The sequence below is a fragment of the Orycteropus afer genome, unplaced genomic scaffold (genome assembly GCF_000298275.1).
Source record: "Orycteropus afer afer isolate SDZICR_OR568_19922 unplaced genomic scaffold, OryAfe1.0 scaffold00074, whole genome shotgun sequence".
In the NCBI taxonomy this organism is placed as follows: Eukaryota; Metazoa; Chordata; class Mammalia; order Tubulidentata; family Orycteropodidae; genus Orycteropus; species Orycteropus afer.
The window spans coordinates 8,448,831-8,465,713 of NW_006921661.1; the positions used below are offsets into that span (position 1 = coordinate 8,448,831).

Here is a 16,883-nt window from a genome sequence, read left to right on the forward strand (position 1 = left end):
ATCTGTTATCAGCAGACCCTACAGTGTAGGAATGAGTGGTTTCAGTGTTTATTCCCCTCTCCAGTCTGTGTACAGGGTCCAACACAGGGTCTTTCTTCCCCAGGACCTGCAGCCCAGGCCTGGCCACACTGAAGGCTTGATGACAGAGGGGAAGGGGCCACAGTGCTGCCTGAGTCCTGACAGTTAAACTCATGGGACAGGGTAGGAGGCCGTGAGTGAGGGAGGCGGCCCTGGCTGGCTTTGGGTCCGCGCCTCTCTGGGCTCTTTGTCCAAATATGGAAGGTTTTTTTGTCTCCATTTGAGTCACGCAGGCCATGGCCCAAGAGATCTGCTTTCCAGATACTGCAGGCAGGACTGGGCCAGCACTGCCTGGCCTGCCACCCCCTACTCTCCTTCTGCGGATGGCCCATCGCAGCATCCTCCCAGGCTCCTGAGTGACCCTCCCCCAGCAGAGCCCAGCACCAAGAGCAAGGTTCCTGGGCCCATGAAGGGAGGACCCACGACTTCCCTTTGGCTACCTATCACCTCCTCTCATTTCCCAAGGGCCCCTCAAATTCAACTGAGCCAGTCAATTCATATTTACTAGGCAATTACTATGTGCTACTCTGACTTGGCTGTGAATGCACTGGGATCACTATCCCCAAAGCAAGCCTACCTTCTCCTCCCCTGTGATGCACCACCCCCCACCCAGGCAGTACAAAAAGCCAACAACCTGAATAATATTCCCAGATTCTGGAGCCATACTATCTGAGTTTAAACTCCCAACTCTGCCACTTATCTAGTTGAGGGCTAGTTTTCTAATCTGGGAAGCTACTTCCTCATGCTGTACTTGAGGATCCTTGGCTGTAAAATAAGGGATAATAACAGTACTAATCCCATAGGGCTGTCATAAGGATTAAATAAATTAATACATGTAAAACGCTTAGAACAATGCCAGGTACGGGGTAAGAGCATTGCAAGCTTTGTTATCATTTTCTATGACTCCCCAGGTGTGACCTGTGCTACATCCAGGTGCACTGCTCCTTGAGTCTCTCCATCAGCTTCCTCCCGAATGTCTCTGCATTAGACAAGATTAACTCCCTCAGTTATGGAGAGCAGCTGCCCTGGGTTCAAATACCACCTCCTCTCCTTCTGGACTATGAGTTGAGCTAAGCATCTCACCTCTCTGGGCTTCAGTGTCTTGCTCCTTGTCCCCACATCAGTACTGATTGGGGACAGTACTCTTTGCCCATCATTTAGCTTCTACAGGGCTAGCTGTAGGTGTGTATGAACTCAGAGTAATGTGGGGACTCCCCAAGGGCAGGGCCCCATTCTCTTCCTCTTGGCCCCCTGCCCCCTCCTCATTATTTATTTAATAAATGTATATTGAGATCCCACCATGTGCCAGAAATCAGAAGGCTTGGTGTGGGTGGGACCACCTGACCAAAACCAAGCCCTGGGCCACAGGTGAGCCCCCAGTGACATCTCCACATCCCAGAATCCTTAAGGTCTCTTTCCCACCAAGCAGCAGTGGTTGCTGGGTAACCAGGATAGCAGGTTCCTGACACTGGGCTGGGGTGTCAATGGGGATAGTACTATACAGCCTTCTTTCAAAGGCTTGGCCCTGCCAGGGGCTTCTGTCTAGCTCTGTTGAGGGAGGTAGGGAGATACAGAGGATCAGAGACAAAGGGAGCAAGGCTCAGGGGGAAGGACAGGGGGAAGGATAGAGGTGGGAGGAGAGAAGAAAGCAAGGTTCCCCAGTAAGAGAAAGGCCTGGTGGGGGCAGTGCAAGTGGATCTGGACGAGGAGGGGGAGGAGCCTCTCTGCAGACCCAGCCCTGGGCCCAGATGACGAGGTGGGGCAGGCTGGGGGTGGGGGGCAGCTTGTCCTGCCTTTCTCCTCCTCCTCCTCCAGACTTGGGGCCAGGCCCCGACTATTTTTAGCCAGGGCTGAATTTAGCTGTTCCCTCGGAAATTCCTCACCCGCCCTGGGTAACGCCCCCGCCGGCCTTGGGGAGAAGCCTGGAAGCGGCTGTTCTAAAGCAGGAGGGAAGGAGGGAGACCACGAACAACACAGAACAAGAGGGGAACTTAGACATCTGAGGAGAAACTGAGGCTCAGATCAGGCCCTGATTACTAGATTACTCATCTCCCCACGGTCTTTGCTGTACTTTCCTCCAGGAAGCCCTCCAGCACTGCACAAACATGGCCCACTTTTCTTGAGGTCTATGGTACCAAAATCACAATGGTACTCTGTCTTCAACTACAAGACCCACTGTGACCAATACCAGTAAGGCTGCCTGCCAGTCATCCACCCATCACTCTACCCTCTGCCCCTAGAAGGGAGGATTAGGGGTGTAGCCTAGAACTTTGTGAAGTTTAAGGGAAGCATCCTGGGCACAGAGGTAGGGACCTGAGCTGGCTCAGACCTCGCTCTCCACTCAGGAAAGTTCTGTCTTGAGACAGAGGGATGACTTAGATGACCTTGTATCCTGTCCACCTGCCATATTTTCTGACTCAGACCAAAGAAGTGGGCCCCATTCTCTAAAATCCAGTTTCTGTCAGGGCCACTGAGCCAAAGTTCAAATCCTCAGATTTTACCTCCAAATTATCTCCCAAACGGTCTCCTTCTTGCCCTCCCACATCACATGCACCCCTGCAAGCTCAGGCATCTTACCTCCCTGCTTCCTCCAGTCTGACCACCTTCTCACAACCAGAGGATTCTTTCTAATGAGCAAGTCTGGCATGCTCCTCAATTCTTAATCTTCCAAGGCTCTCCCCTGCCCACAGGGCAAAGCCCTGGATGTTGAACTTGGCACTTGGAGATGGGCAACTTGGCTCTCAGTCAAAATGAGACCTCCCTGCCCTCTTGGCCTTGGATATATAGAGGTTTCCCTCTCTTGCCCTGGCTTAGACCAATTCTCTAAAATGCCAAGTGAACTTTGTCATCTTATGAACTCTCAGAGGTCCCTTCTACTCAGCACAAGAGAACAGCTGTGAGGTGCGGAAAAGCCTGCTGGATCTGTTCCACTACCATATGGCCTTGGGCAAGACCCCTCCCCTCACTGGGCCTCACTTTCTCCACCCAAATAATGCAGGGGGGCAGGTTAGAAGAGATGGCTGGCTTTTAAGGGTCTTTCCAGGTGGAAGGTCCTGACATTCAAGCCCTGGCCCTCTTCCGTCAACAGATACCCTTCTCCTGCCCTCCCAGAAAGTTAGACATCTCACCATCAGGCCTCACCCCAGGGGTCAGGGAGACAGAGGGAGATAGTTAGAAATGAGGAGTGAGACTTTAGTGACGCAGGCAGCCAAGAAAGATGGAGTCAGCAAAGACTTTTTTTTTTGGGGGGGGCCTTCTCCTCCTTCCACCCCTTCCCTTTCACATCTGCTCCTTGACACCAGTGCCCTGTCCTGGGAAAGGACTGAATGTTTGTTCAAGGGGTTTGTGGGGGTGGTCTCAGCAATCCCAGGAGGCTGGGCTGTGGGGCTGGCTGGCAGCCAGGAACCCTGGCCTCCCTTCCTCTTGCTCCACAGTACAGCTTGGGGAGCAGGGGCTACTTACTCCCTGGGAACCAATAAACAGGAAACAGACATCAACCTTGTGCTTGCTCCCTCAGCCCCCTCAGCCCGACCCCGACCATGCCCCCTGCCCTGAATGCCCTCCCATTGGCTAAGGACCTGCCTGCCCCACCTCTCCCCAACCCCACAATCTCAGAACCAAAGGATGCCAGAACCAAGGAGTAACAGAATCTCAAAAGCACAAACAAAATCAAGCTAACAGCCATGGACTCTCAGAATCAAAGTCAGAATCCTTCATCTTGAAACCACGGGATTCTAGACTCAGATACTGGTGACCTCAAAAGCCTGCACTCCTGAAGTGGCCATGATTCAGAACTGTCTATACCCAGGGCCCTGGGCTGAGGGTACCACACCAACATCTCTTTCAGCCTTCACAACAACCTGTCTGAAGTTGGGATTAATAAATGTTCCCATTTTACAGAGCAGGACACTGAGGTTCAGAGCTGAGGTCTGGTGACTTGTTAAATATTCTCCAGTGAGTGAATGAGAGTTGAAAATTTAACCCATTATCAGTCTGACCCTAAAGCCACACAGAACCTCAGAGTAGTAGAGTCCTGGAGTACAAGGCAAGGCTCCACTGGGAGGGTTCTTAGCAGGGAAGCAGAGGGAACTGAGTTCTGCCTTGCAGGTGGGTTCCAATGGCTCTGGGGCTCTGACCCAGAGAGGGCTTTGGCTCTGCTCTGCCTACCAGCCCTGGGCTGAGCTGTCTCAAACATGTCCCAGGTTGGGGCTGGGGGAACAAAAGTAAAGGGGAAGCTGGAGAGAGGAGCAAGGACAATGTCTGGCCCCTCTCCTCCTCCTCATGTCCAAAGGCCCAGGCTACTGAGCCATCAACCCTGCCCAGGTGTGATTAGGACCCCAGCCTGCCCTCCTGTCTTAGAGCTACTTCACAGCAGGAAAGAGAAGCTGAGAATCTGAGAATCTAGGAATCAATGTCTTCTAGAATCTTAGACTCACATAACATCTTAGCATCTCAGTCATGAGGAGAAGACCTAGTTTTTTCTTGAGCACCTACTATGTGCCAAGGCTTCTCTGCATTATTTCATTTAATCCTAACAATAATCCTTTGTGCTTTGAGGGGATAATGCACCCATTTTACAGACTCAGAGGAGCTAAATTCTTGCCCGGGTCCCAAAGGCGGAGAGTGGATTCTGGACCATGCTCTTTACATTCCACCTCTTATAAGCACCTGTGCCTCTCAGAGCATTAAGGGACCTGCACCTGCCAAGTCTACTGGTCTGACAGCACCAGGGATGCCAATCCCCAGTATGGACCTCTCAGCACATGGAGATAGGGAGCATCTTTCCCACCTGCTCCTAAGGTCCCAGGTCTTGGTTGGGACAGCCAGGCAGAGATGTGACTCTCATCTTCTACTTAGGCCCCTACCTTACCTTTTTGCCCTGGCTCTAAACTCTCCCACCAACTGTCTTTCATGGGAACTGCTCCATCATCATTTCTAGTCAGCAAATCTAGGGCTTGTCCTCAAGGGATACATTAGCACTTCTATCCTTGCCCCACCAGGCCTGGGAACAGGCCCTATGGACCCCACCCATCTCAGGGGGCTAGGGCCCTTGTCAAAAGCTCCTGGCAAGGACGGTGTGTCCCTACTCCTCATCAAGGAGTTCAATGATGGCTGCATGAATGAATGAATGACAAATGCACGTGGAAAGGAATGAATGGAAGGATAAATGCAGTAGGCCTGACTTCACAGACTCTGCCCCAGGACCAGCACCTGCTGGGGATTCTGGACTCAGGAGCTAACAGCCTGACCCCTTTTCCCACCTATGGTAGGCAGAATAATGACCCCCCAAAGATGCTCATGATCCAATCCCTGAAACCTGTGAATATGTTAACCTTAAACGGTAAAAGGGACTTTGCAGATGTAACTAAATTAAGGGTCTTTGGATGGGGAGATTATCCTGACTTATCCAGGCCCAAGAGTCCTTATGAGAGGGAAGCAGGAGTGGGTCAGAGATTTCAAGATACGAAACTGATGACTCTGAAGATGGAGGAAGGGTGCCACGAACCAAGGAGTGTGAGCAGCCCCTATTACTGTTGTTAGGTGCTGTTGATTTTCAACTCACAGCGACCCCACGGGACAGAGTAGAACACTCTCACGGGATTTTCTTGGCTGTAATCTTTATGGAAGCAGATCACAAGGTCTTTCTCCTACGGAGCCACTGGGTGGGTTTGAACCACCAATCAATCAGTTAGCAGGCAAGCACATAATCATTGTACCATCAGAGCTCTATACGTGGGCAGCCTCTAGAAAACGGAAAAGGCAAGGAAACATATTGTCCCCTAGAGACTCCAAAGAAGCTCTGGTAGCATAGTGCCTAAGGTACTTGACTGCTAACCAGAAGGCTGGTGGTTCAAACCCACCAGTCACTCCTCAGAAGGAAGGTTGGGCAATCTACTTCCGTAGTGATACTTCCTCAGCAACCCAAGGAGGGGTCGCTATGAGTCAAGGCCAACTTGACGGCACATAACAACAAGAGACTCCAGAAAAGAATATAGCCCTACCTACACCTTCATTTCAGCCTAGTGAAATAATTTTGGGCTTCTGACCTCTAGAACGGTATGACAATAAATCTGTTGTTTTTAGCCTACTACGTTTGTATTTGTTACAGCAATAGGACAGTAATCTGTGACCCACCTATCTGCCTAGAATCAGCTTGTGTCCCGTGCCCCTCACGTGCCCTCTGCACTCCCCTCCCACCCTCTCCCTGCCTAGGGCATGTCTCAGCACCCCACTACTTCCCCAAGACCCACTGCAAACAGACCAGAGAAACTTTAATGTCCAACGTCAAAAGCAGCAGCCACAGCAGCACCACCACTTCTGGGGGCAGACTCCAGAGCGCACACCACAGCCTATCAAAATCTGGGGAGAGACCCTGGGTGTTTATGTGTGTGGGTGGAAGGAGGGTGGACCCTGGAGCAGTAGCTGGTGGTGGGCAAGGGAAGAAGTGTGAGGGGTCAGGCCTAGGTTTAAGTCTCAGCTCCACAGTGAGCCTCATCTCCTCTGAGGTCTAATAGAGTAACAGAGTGGAGTCTCCTCCTGCCTTCCTGCCACCCTCGCCAGAGATGGCTACTTAGTCTACAAGCTGTGATTCCACAGAAAACAGCATTGGTCTTTCCCAATACACCTGGGAGGAGGTTTTACCCTCATGCCCACGGGCTTGGAGGAATCTGTGGTTCAGAGAGGGGAAGGGACTTATCAAAGGCCACACAGCAGAACTAAGTAAGCTAGGATCCAGGTTTCCCAACTCTTAGTTCAGACCTCCACATGCTATACCAGGCCACCTGTAGGGACCTCCATAGTTACTGGGGGGTTGTGGAAGACCCCCGGGAGCACAGAGAACCTGATTGGGACCCTCGGTCCTTGCATCTCAGAGGCTGGAGCTCACTCACTTGCTCAAGGCCCAGCAGCCTGGCAGTTTTCCTCTGCCTCTATCCAGCCCTGGAACGCCCTGGGGGCCAGGAAGTATGGGGGGTGGGGATCGATTCCCATAGGGGGAAGGCATCGGATCCAATAGGCCTAGGGGGGCCAAGGCTGCAGCCCCACCTGCTTCCCAGGGGACTTGGGGTCCCTATTTCAGGGCCTGCCAGCAAGGCGCCAGGCTGCCTGGGCACATTTCCCAATAAGTACGCCAGGGCTTGGAGCCTCTCTGGAAAACATGGGCTCCCCACACCCTGTCCTACGATCCACATCCCTGCCAATTTGTCTCAGTGGGAACTCTGGGGCCAGTGCATGTCTCGAGAGGCCGGATACCTTGGGCCAAATCCCATACTTGAGCTATGAGGCCTTGGGCAAACTCATGCCCACTCTGGTCCTGTTTCTTCATCCATATATTGGGGCCATGGCAATGCCCACCTAGTTGGAAGACCAAATGGGAGTGACAGGGCTTCCTGGGGTTAGAGTGAGCTGTCCCAGAAGGCATACAAGCTGGGGCAACACGCAACATGGGCCATCACAGTGGCTAAATGGGAGACACCAGTGGGACTGTCACCTGCCTCCTTGTGGTCCTTGGTCTTTGAGCCAAGCTGGGGGTAGGGAGGTAGTACAGCCCACAGCTCTGGTCAGCTCAGGGGCTTTGTCACCTTCTCACTCTAAGTAGCTCCTTAACACTGCCTCTCTCACATACTCCCTAGCCACACATACAACCACACGAATAGCAGTGGCTGTGTTCACCTTGAATGCTGGGGGCAGGCCCTCACAAAGCCCTCTGGGTTACAACAGAACCTACCATCCCAGCCCAAGCCACCTCTATCAGCTCTGCCCAGATTATTCTAGTGGCCTCCTGCCTGGCCTCCCTGTTTCCATCCTGACCCCTTAGGGAAAGAGAACAGCCAGAGGAACCTATGAAAATAAAAGTCACATAAAGTCACTGCTCCACTCAGAATCTGATCTGCCTCACTGTGCATAAATGCCAAAGTCCTCCCATTGGCCTTCAATCCAATGATCTGTCCCCAAACCACCTCCACCTTCTCTTCCCTTTCTGACCTCATCTCCTACATTTGTGTTCCAAAGATATGGCCCCCCTGGCTGCTTTTCAAACATGCTTCCACCTCTGGCACTCTGTGCTTGCTGTTTCTATCTACCCAGAATGCTCTTCTCCTCAGATACCACCTGGCTTGCTCCCTCACTTCTTCCAGGCCTCTACTCAAATGTCACCTCCTCAGAGAGGCCTTTCCTGACCCCTCCATCTTAAAATATTACCTCCTCTCTGTTATTCTTTATTCCCTTATCCTACTTAATTTTCCTTCCAAGGTCCTACTGTAATTGTCAATTATTACAGACAGGTGACCTAACTAGAAGGTCCATGAGTACAGGACTTCACTTTGTTGGTCGCTGTATCCCAAAGGCCTAGAAGTGCCTGAGTGTCTAGGTGTTCAGTAAGAATCTGTTAAATGGATGATGCCTCACCCCACCAAGGATATCCCAGAGTCTCTCAAACAAACTCTTACCACACTGACCTGTTGTCTTCCCCACCTCCTAGCTTCTACTCACACTGTACCCTCCTCCTAGAACCCCTTCTCTCTCTTCTCTGGTTAGCAGAACTCTTTCTGTTTCCAAGGCCAACTCCTAGACAGAGTCTTCCCCAGGAAGTCTCCCCTGCCAGTCCCTTAATATCCTACAGCCCCTTCCAGAAGCCTTCTAGATTCTGAATCCTCTGAGTGTCTCACCTCCCCAGGCAGCCTGGGTGTCTTCTACTCCACTGCAGGGCGGCATGTGTATCCTGAGAGATCACAGATGGGGGGTGGGGGGCTGGCTAGGCAGGAGAGGCCAGTCCTAACAATGGCAGAGGGGACTGGGGACAGGATTAGCAGCAGCCTTGCAGCCTCCCAAACCCAGCTGGTCCCAGAAATGCTGGGCTGGAAAATGTCAGATTCGACTCTGGTCTTTCCCCCAACCCTTCCCTGCTGGGTGGACCCATACCTGGATCCCCTTTTCCTCCAACAGCCCAGGGTCCTTAGGAAGGCATGGGAGCCCTGGGGAATAAACAGAGGAAAAGGACAGCCCTTCTGCCTGTCCTCCCCCTTCCCACCCTCCTCCTGCAGAGTGACAAGATATTTAATTATAGATATTTGGTACCGCTCAGAATTCCAAATGTCCTAATCACCTCCCCTCCCAGAACCAGTTTCCATGGAAAAATCACAGCAAGGAGCCAAGGAGGGGAAGGAGAGAACCTCCAACCCGTGGGTTCCCTGCCAAGGGGAGACAGAGAGAACAAAGGTGACGAGAAAAGCTGCAACCTGGGCCTTCCTCAGCAAGGTGAGGAACTGGGGAGGGGGACTGGTGGTCTGTGTCTGCTGAGGACAGGGGTTGGGGCAAGACCAGGGTCCAGATGCTTGGGCCTGGGTCTGTTCTGCCTTGCTGTGTGATTTTAGACCCAGCACTCTCCCTTTCTGGGTCACATAAGTTCTTCCCCCTCCAACCCCAGACCCTGGTGAATTAGCCAAAATGAAGGTGCTCAGGTTGTTGGAGGTATACGGATGATGTTCCCAACTGTCCCTCAACCCTGCCCACTCAGGTGGCAGGCCAGTATCACTGAGAAACAGGGACTAATGGGGCCCCTTTAGTTCTAAGACACTGACCTTCTAGGACAGTGTGAAACTAACAGTCTGAGATTCTAAGGATTCAGCACTGTAAGATCCCCACAGATCTCACAGTTAAGAGTGCCAGGCATATTGTAAGCATGCAAAAAATGTTAGCCATTGTTACGGCTATTCCAATAAGCCAAAGTTCTGTGAGGCTGTCCAACTATGCTTCTGAGGACCAAGCCACTTCCTATTTCTGGGCTACCATTGTCTCATCTGTCAAATGGGTACAAGGTTCCTGAGAATACAATACTCTGTACTCTAAGGCTGGGGTTGGGGAAGCCCTGGAGTGAAGAGTCGCTGATCATCTAGGCTATTGTGATATTAAGTGGAAATGACAAGAGGCGTGGGGAGAGCAGAGAGGCTCAGATGGCCTTTGCCTCCTCGCTCCCTGCACAAACGCAAGCAGGTGTTCACAGAATCAATGACCCATGAGCTGTCCTGCATGTCCTGGGATTCTAGGGTCTTACAGCTGTTGGTAAAGAGCTGCCCTTGTTTTCTTTCTGCTCCAGCCATACCCCTAACTCCTCCAATTTCCCTTGACCACCTCACAGTCTGGGTCAGGTCCTTCCTGCCTCAGAGATCAGGCAGTCCAACCTCCCACTGCACAGATGAGGAAACAGAGGCCCTAAGATAGGACACTGGCCAGGTCTCAGAGGGTGTCAAAGCTGAACTAGGCCTGGAGCCTAGGCCTCAACAATAGTGTGACACTACATAGTGGGTGAATATGGGCTCTGGGCTGGGAGAAACCTGAGTTAGAGTGATTCTCCACAGCCTAGGACAGGGCCAGTGGGTCCAGTGTGACACTACATAGTGGGTAAATATGGGCTCTGGGCTGGGAGAAACCTGAGTTGGAGTGATTCTCCACAGCCTAGGACAGGGCCAGTGGGTCCCCTCAACCCCTGAGGCTTTTCCTATCAGCCCCTGGTTAGTTTACATTGGTTTCTGCCCCATCAGCAAAGCGTGACAGCTTCTTCTCTTCCCTTCTTATTCTGGAGCCTATGCCATGCCATCTCCACCCACAGCCCAGGAAGCGTGACTGGAACCCCAGACCCAAAACAAGGGAACATTGTCTCCTCCATGGAGGCCAGCAAGAGGGGGCGAACAGCTGTTCCTCATCCCTGGGAGCCACAAGCAAGGGGATAGCAGGAGAGATCCAGGGTAACAGATGGGTGAACATCTAGGCTTTATGAGTGGGTGGGATGGAGAAATCTCTTTTGAGCCTACTCAAGTCCACCAGGTTGTAGTGAGACCCTGTGTGCCAGCTCTGTGTCTAGAAACCTGGTGGAGGTAGGAGGGAGGGGGCAGAGGAGGCGAGGCCAAACCTTTCCTTGGTTACTGAGGAATAGCTAGGGCAGTGGAGCCTGTTTTTTCCTCCTCTCTTTCCCCCAGGGTGGGAACCATACCACCCACTCTTCATACAGGAACCTGTCAGGCAGAGACCATACCCCATTTTGCAGGTGGGGAAAGTGAGGGATAAAGCAGTGATATGACTCACCATAGGCCACACTGGGTTGGAGCTGAGACTCAAACAAACCCTGCTCTCTAATTATAGATGCATCAGTTCTCTCCCCTGAGGGGTAAAGAGGGATGTGGAGCTGGGCCTGGAAGGGTGGGAGGACTAGAGTGGGCAAAGGAGCCAGAAAAAGCCTCTGTTCAGGGCAGACATGTCCCATGGGGGTGAGGCTAAGCTTCTCCCTGGGGAAGGGGGAGGAACAGGGGAGAATGTGACCGGAGACAGGGAAAGGAGTCATGACGTTCTACAAAAACTCTCATCTCTTGTCTGGGTTTCAGTGTCACCTCTTAAGAGCATGTTCCCTATGTCTCCTTAAGTTCTTTGGTTCACCCCTGCCCTATCTGCCAGGTGAGACTTCTGGGTGCCTAGAGGAGGTATTTATATGGGAAAAGAAGTTGGACAGAGGCCTCTGGCAGGAGCTGCCCCTGCTCTCACCCTCCCTTCTGCCTCTCCAACCCCTGTCTTCCAAGACAGAATAGGTACTGGAGTTTAAGGGCACCCAAGCTGCTCTAACAGGGTCTCAGAAGGAAGGGCAGATCCAAATTTCCCTGTCTCTCCACCTCTGCCCCTGACTCCCTCTGTGGCCTCTGTGGGAGATAGCACAGCCAGGACCATAGAGACAAGGAGACAGAAACAAAGAGAGAGGGAGTTCAGAGGGGCTGTGAGAGCGTGGAGAATGGGCAGTGACCAAATTAGTCCAGGGTTTAGGGTTTCCAGGCTCCTCACACAGAAGCAAACACAGTGAGAGTGCAGGCATCATCCCTGTGGCCATCATCTCTGTGCTCAGTCCAGAACCCAGAGCCTAGAAGGCAGCTTCAAACCCAGGTCCCAGAGCACTATGCTGCCGAGGACCCTTCTGACTCCAAGGACGGCTGAAGACAGACTCCAAAGATGGCTGAAGACAGAACACAGAAATGGGGGGCCTAAGAGACCGTGATGTCTTGAGGCCTAGGTTGCTAACAGGAGCTCTGGTAGCGTAGTGTCTAAGGCACTTGACTGCTAATCAAAAGGCTGGAGGTTCAAACCCACCAGCCACTCCTCAGAAGGAAGATGGGGCAATCTACTTCCGTAGTGATACTGCTTCAGAAACCCAAGGAGGGGTCGCTATGAGTCGGGTCTGACTCGATGGCACATAACAACAACAACGGCGACAGGTTGCTAGCAGAAGAGGAGGAAGCATCTCGGAGTCACCAGGAAGAGGGAGCTGGGGCTGAAGAGACATGTAAGCAGGCAGAGCTGTGAGAGACCAGGGCCACGCCCTCTCCCACACTGGAACCCTGCCTGAAGGTGCAAGATTCACTCCAACTGCTCCAAAGGCCCTCTCAGCCTCTGCAGCGCCCTTTCTGTCACTGCCTTCCCCAGAAGACCCCATTCTAATTAGAAAAGGCACTGATAGGCCTTAGCCCCCAAGGGTTTGAGCCTCAACTGAAGTCCAGACTCTTCTCAGATCTGTGTAGTAGCAGCTGGATAGAAACATAGGCACCACCTTGTCTACAACCCGCTGGTTTTAGAGATGGGGACACTGAGTCACAGTGAAAATACAGTGCCTCAGTATCACACAGCAAATCAGGGACAGAGCTAGAATTAGAGCCCTAAGCCTCCCTGGCTACTGGACAAAGTAACATCCTGGACCTCCCCAATTCTCTCAGGCTCGGGAACAGACCCACATTCTGACCTGCCACAGCAAGGCCACATGAAAAGGGGCAAACCCATGTATCAACTGGTCCCCAGAGCCCAAACATCCTACGAGGGATCTGACCAATAAGTCAGCAAGGCTGAGGGGGGTAGGCCTGCATCTCATTCAGTTGGGTCCCATTACTCTCATACCCCCTTTCATATTTACAACAAAGAACCAGATAAGAATCTCTAAAACCAGTCCCTGAGAAACATCTATAAAGGACTAGATAAGAATCCTTTGCAATTATCACCCAAAACACCTTGGAGCAGACAAGAACTTTTGATATTAGCACCAGCAGAACCTGAAGCCTTGGGGGGCCTGCGTAGACAGAAGTCCTATGTCATTAACACTCAACTGCCTGGGCATTTCCAGGACCAGATAAGCACCTTCAGGCCTGGGCACCTGCCCAGTGAGTGCCCTCAAAGGGCTCCTCCTGCCCAAGTCAGTGCCCGTGGACCTCCCTTGACGCCACTCCACCTCACCCCACCCCAGCCGAGGCCCCTCACAAAGAACTCACCACTTGTGGCTTGCTGTAGCACTTGCTGGCTGGGGCAGGCTCATGTGGAACTCGGGCAGCCTCTGGGGGCTTGGCCTCAGCAGAGGGCGGTGCAAGTGGAGCCAAGCAGGGCACGTCCACAGGCACTGGGGCAGGGACCTCGCCAGAATGGAGGGTCAGCATATACTGCTTGGTGACGTCCTCGAGTGATGGTGCCTGCAACGTGGGGTGGGCTCGTGCTGGGAAGCCCAAGGGCTCTGGCATAGTCACAGGGGGGACAGAAGAGGTGAGTGGCTCAGGCACCACAATCGGTGTGAAGGTGGCAGGCACACTGGCATGGCGAACGTGTTTGGAGGAAGGCCGGGCCCGAGACAAGCTGCCAGTCTGGTCCTGATTGCTCTCCTCTCTCCGCAGCTCTTGATGACTACTTCGGTTTGGGCGCTTCTTGGCACCTCGATGTATGAGGCGAGGGGACAGAACGTCAGCCAGTTTAGGGTCAAGGTGGAAGTCACAGTGTGCAGTGGAAGAGGCAAGTGGAGCCTCAGGCAGGGCCCTCTCAGACTGTGCTCGGCCCCTGGCAGGAACGGGCTCTTGGGGCTCTGCCCGTTGTTCTGCAAGGATGGGCTCACTGCTGGATGGAGGCAGCACAGGCTCGACCTCTCGGATGGGCTCCCCTCCAGGGCCCTCGAATCCAGGTCCAGTCAGCTCCCCACGGCGGCTGGGGTCACTCAGAGATTTCTTCTTGGGGGCTTTGCCGGCAGTTCTGTCATCCACCACACGCTCAAAGGCACCAGGCCCCTGGACGATGCTCTGAATAACGTCCTGATATCCTTTGCTCTCTTCACTGCCCACAGACCAGTCACTGTGGCCACTGGTCAGGCCCTCATCCACAGTTAGGGCTGATGGAAGCCCTGACTTGGAACTCAGTGAGCCCAAGAGGTTGCTGTCCACAGAGAACCCAGAGGGCTCCTCAGAGGCGGCAGTCCTGTGGCGCTGTGGAATTGGGTCACTCAGAGACCTGTAGGCCTCACTTGCCTCCCCATTGCTCATTTCAGTCCCACCAGGGCCTGAGGGAGGGACTTTGCGCCGCCTGCGGAGAGTACCTGGCGTGGGAGGGGTCTCAGGGGACACGAGAGTCCACCCACCTAGACTGTCCTCTGCCCCAGAGCCATGGTGGTTGGTCTGAGCAGAGGACGAGGAAAGGGGTCGCCATATCCCTGCAGAACCCAGGCTGCAAAAGGCTGAAACAGGAGGCTCAGGGTCTGCTCCAATGCCCTCATCTGTCAGGCTGGACTCTGGGCCTGAGAGTTCCTCTTGTGACCGCTGCCCCCCAGTCATGCCCCCTGGCCAGTCAGAGCTCCCAGAGGGGACATCGCTTCCATCATCCTGTTGGGCGCCCATGCGTTGGATCTTCTCAAACACCTGACGGGCCTCCTGCACATACTGATCCTGGACAACGAGAGGCAATGGATCCTCCTCGGCACCGAAGCCTGCCAGCAGGAGCTCAGAGGAGCTGGGCTTCAGGGTACTGGCACGGGGCAGACGGCAGGCCATGGGCTTCTCAGAGCAGGTAAATGACTTTGCTCGGCGTAAGGTGGCTGTCAAGTCTTTGAGTGTGGGGCGGGTGCCAGGTGATGCTGGGACTGGGGCAGGCATCGGCCCAAGTTGCCCCACAGGCCCACTGGCTGCTGGTGAGTCTCTGCCATCCAGGGGGTCACTCTCAGGGTCTCCAGGACGCTGGCCAGCCTTGCGGATCCTCAGCTCTGAAAGATCTGAGCGCAGAAAGCTGAGTAGTGTCAGGGTCTCCGAGGCGATATCTGGGTTTGACAGAGACTTCCGCTCCCGGCTGTTATCCAGCTCCAGTCCTCCATCCCTCAATGCCTTTATGGTGCCCACATGTCCCTTGGGACGAGTCCGAGCCTGGGTCCGCAGGACGAGCCCTTCCCCAGCTCCAAAGCTAGGAGATCGGTACACACCCCAGGCCCCAGAACCCCGAGTAGACCACGGGTCCTCATCCTTGAGGGTCTCCGTGCTGGAATAACGACTGCTGCCACGGGAGCCTGTGGGGCTGGCCAGGTATGCGGGAAAGCTCACCTTGGCCACTCTGAAAGCCGTCCCCCCAGTGTCAGACAAGGGGCGCAGCCCTTCCTGAGGACCTGGGATGCAGGGTGGAGAGCCAGTACCCCAGACCCGGGATCCCTCCTCGCTAGGGGCTCTTGGAGATGTTGGGGGCTCGGGGATCCTGGCTCCCCCTGCAGAGTCCATGGTGCCCAGACTTAACCCATCACGGTCCGGCCTGCTGCAGTCTTGGCCCAAGCGGGAGCTTCCAGGCCTGGGCCCCTGCCTCCCTCCCCAGCGGTGGTTGTCCTCACCGTCTCGCTCCTCGTCACTGCCCGAAGAGTGGCCGCCGTGGTAGGCTGGACTCTGCGCCCCGGTCGTCGTCGGCGGCGGCGGCGGCGGGCCCTCCTCTTCCTCCTCGCTGGAGCTGGCAGCCCGGCTGCGGCTGACAGGATAGGAGGAGGCGATGGAGAAGGAGGAGGAGCAGGAGGCCCGGGCCCCGGCCTGCGGTAGGGAGAAGCTATGCCAAGAATGTAAACCATCCGCCGGACGCTGAGCCCGCTCCTGTTGCTGCTGCCGCCGCCTCCTCCCCTCGGCCCCCGGTCCGGGCAGCGGCCGAGCTGAACGCAGGCCCGCCAGGGGGAAGCACGTCCGAGGAGGTGGTGTCGGCGGCTGCTGGGACTCCCGGGTCTGGGGCTCCCACGCGGCATCGTCTAGGCTGGGCGTCCCGGGGGCCTCAGAGTCGGCGCTGGGCCTCCGGGAGCCAGGGCCGCCGAAGAGCTTGCGCATCTCGGTGACGCTTGGCCAAGCCCCGCGCGCGGCGCCCTCGGTTGCTTCTTCTACCGCCGCTGGGGAGACTCCCCCGTCCCGGACCTCGGCTGGGTCGTTGTCTAGACGAGGCGCGTCGAAGCGGCGGGAGAGCTGGCGCACCGACGGGGAGAGGCTGCGGAGCGGGCGCGGCTGCGCGGGGGCGGCCGAGGGCCCCGACGCCAGCTTGGACACGCGCCGGGAGGGCTGGCCTGGGCCAGCGCCGGCGGGACGGCACGAGGCACGGCGCCGCAGCCCGGGGGTGTCGGCGACCTCCTCCTCCCGCGGTCCGGGTCCGCCGCTCCAGCGCTCCAGCAGCTTGAACGAGACGCTGCGGTAGAGCGGCGGCCGGGGCGCCCCGTCCGCCATGGTGGTGGTACTCACTCCGGGGGGGCTGGCCTCGGGGAGCCGCGGCCAACCCCCCCCTGTGCTACAGCTCCAAAGGAGCGCAGCGGCCGCGGTCCCAAGGCCTGAGTTTCTGCACCCGCGGCGCGCGGGAACTCTGGGGGGCAGGGCGCAGAGACCTAAGCAGAGGTTTATGCGCCTCAGCTCAAGTTTCTGCGGCCGCGGGCGGCGGCGGCTCCATCCTCTGCGGTCCCTCCCGCCTTAGCGCCTAACCCCAGGCCCGGTCCCCGCCTTGGCCGGTGCGACCCGGGGCATCGTGGCTTG

General features: G+C 55.1%; 1 protein-coding gene across 1 annotated transcript in view; it reads right to left on the reverse strand.

The window, feature by feature from the left end:
• Window positions 1-16,583, reverse strand: part of ARHGEF17 (Rho guanine nucleotide exchange factor 17) — a 63,333-nt gene extending 46,750 nt beyond the window's left edge. The window contains exon 1 of the mRNA XM_007940962.1: window positions 13,371-16,583. Within this exon, the coding sequence (XP_007939153.1) occupies window positions 13,371-16,583 (3,213 nt within the window). The remainder of the gene's footprint in view (window positions 1-13,370) is intronic.
• Between the last annotated feature and the right edge of the window lie 300 nt (window positions 16,584-16,883).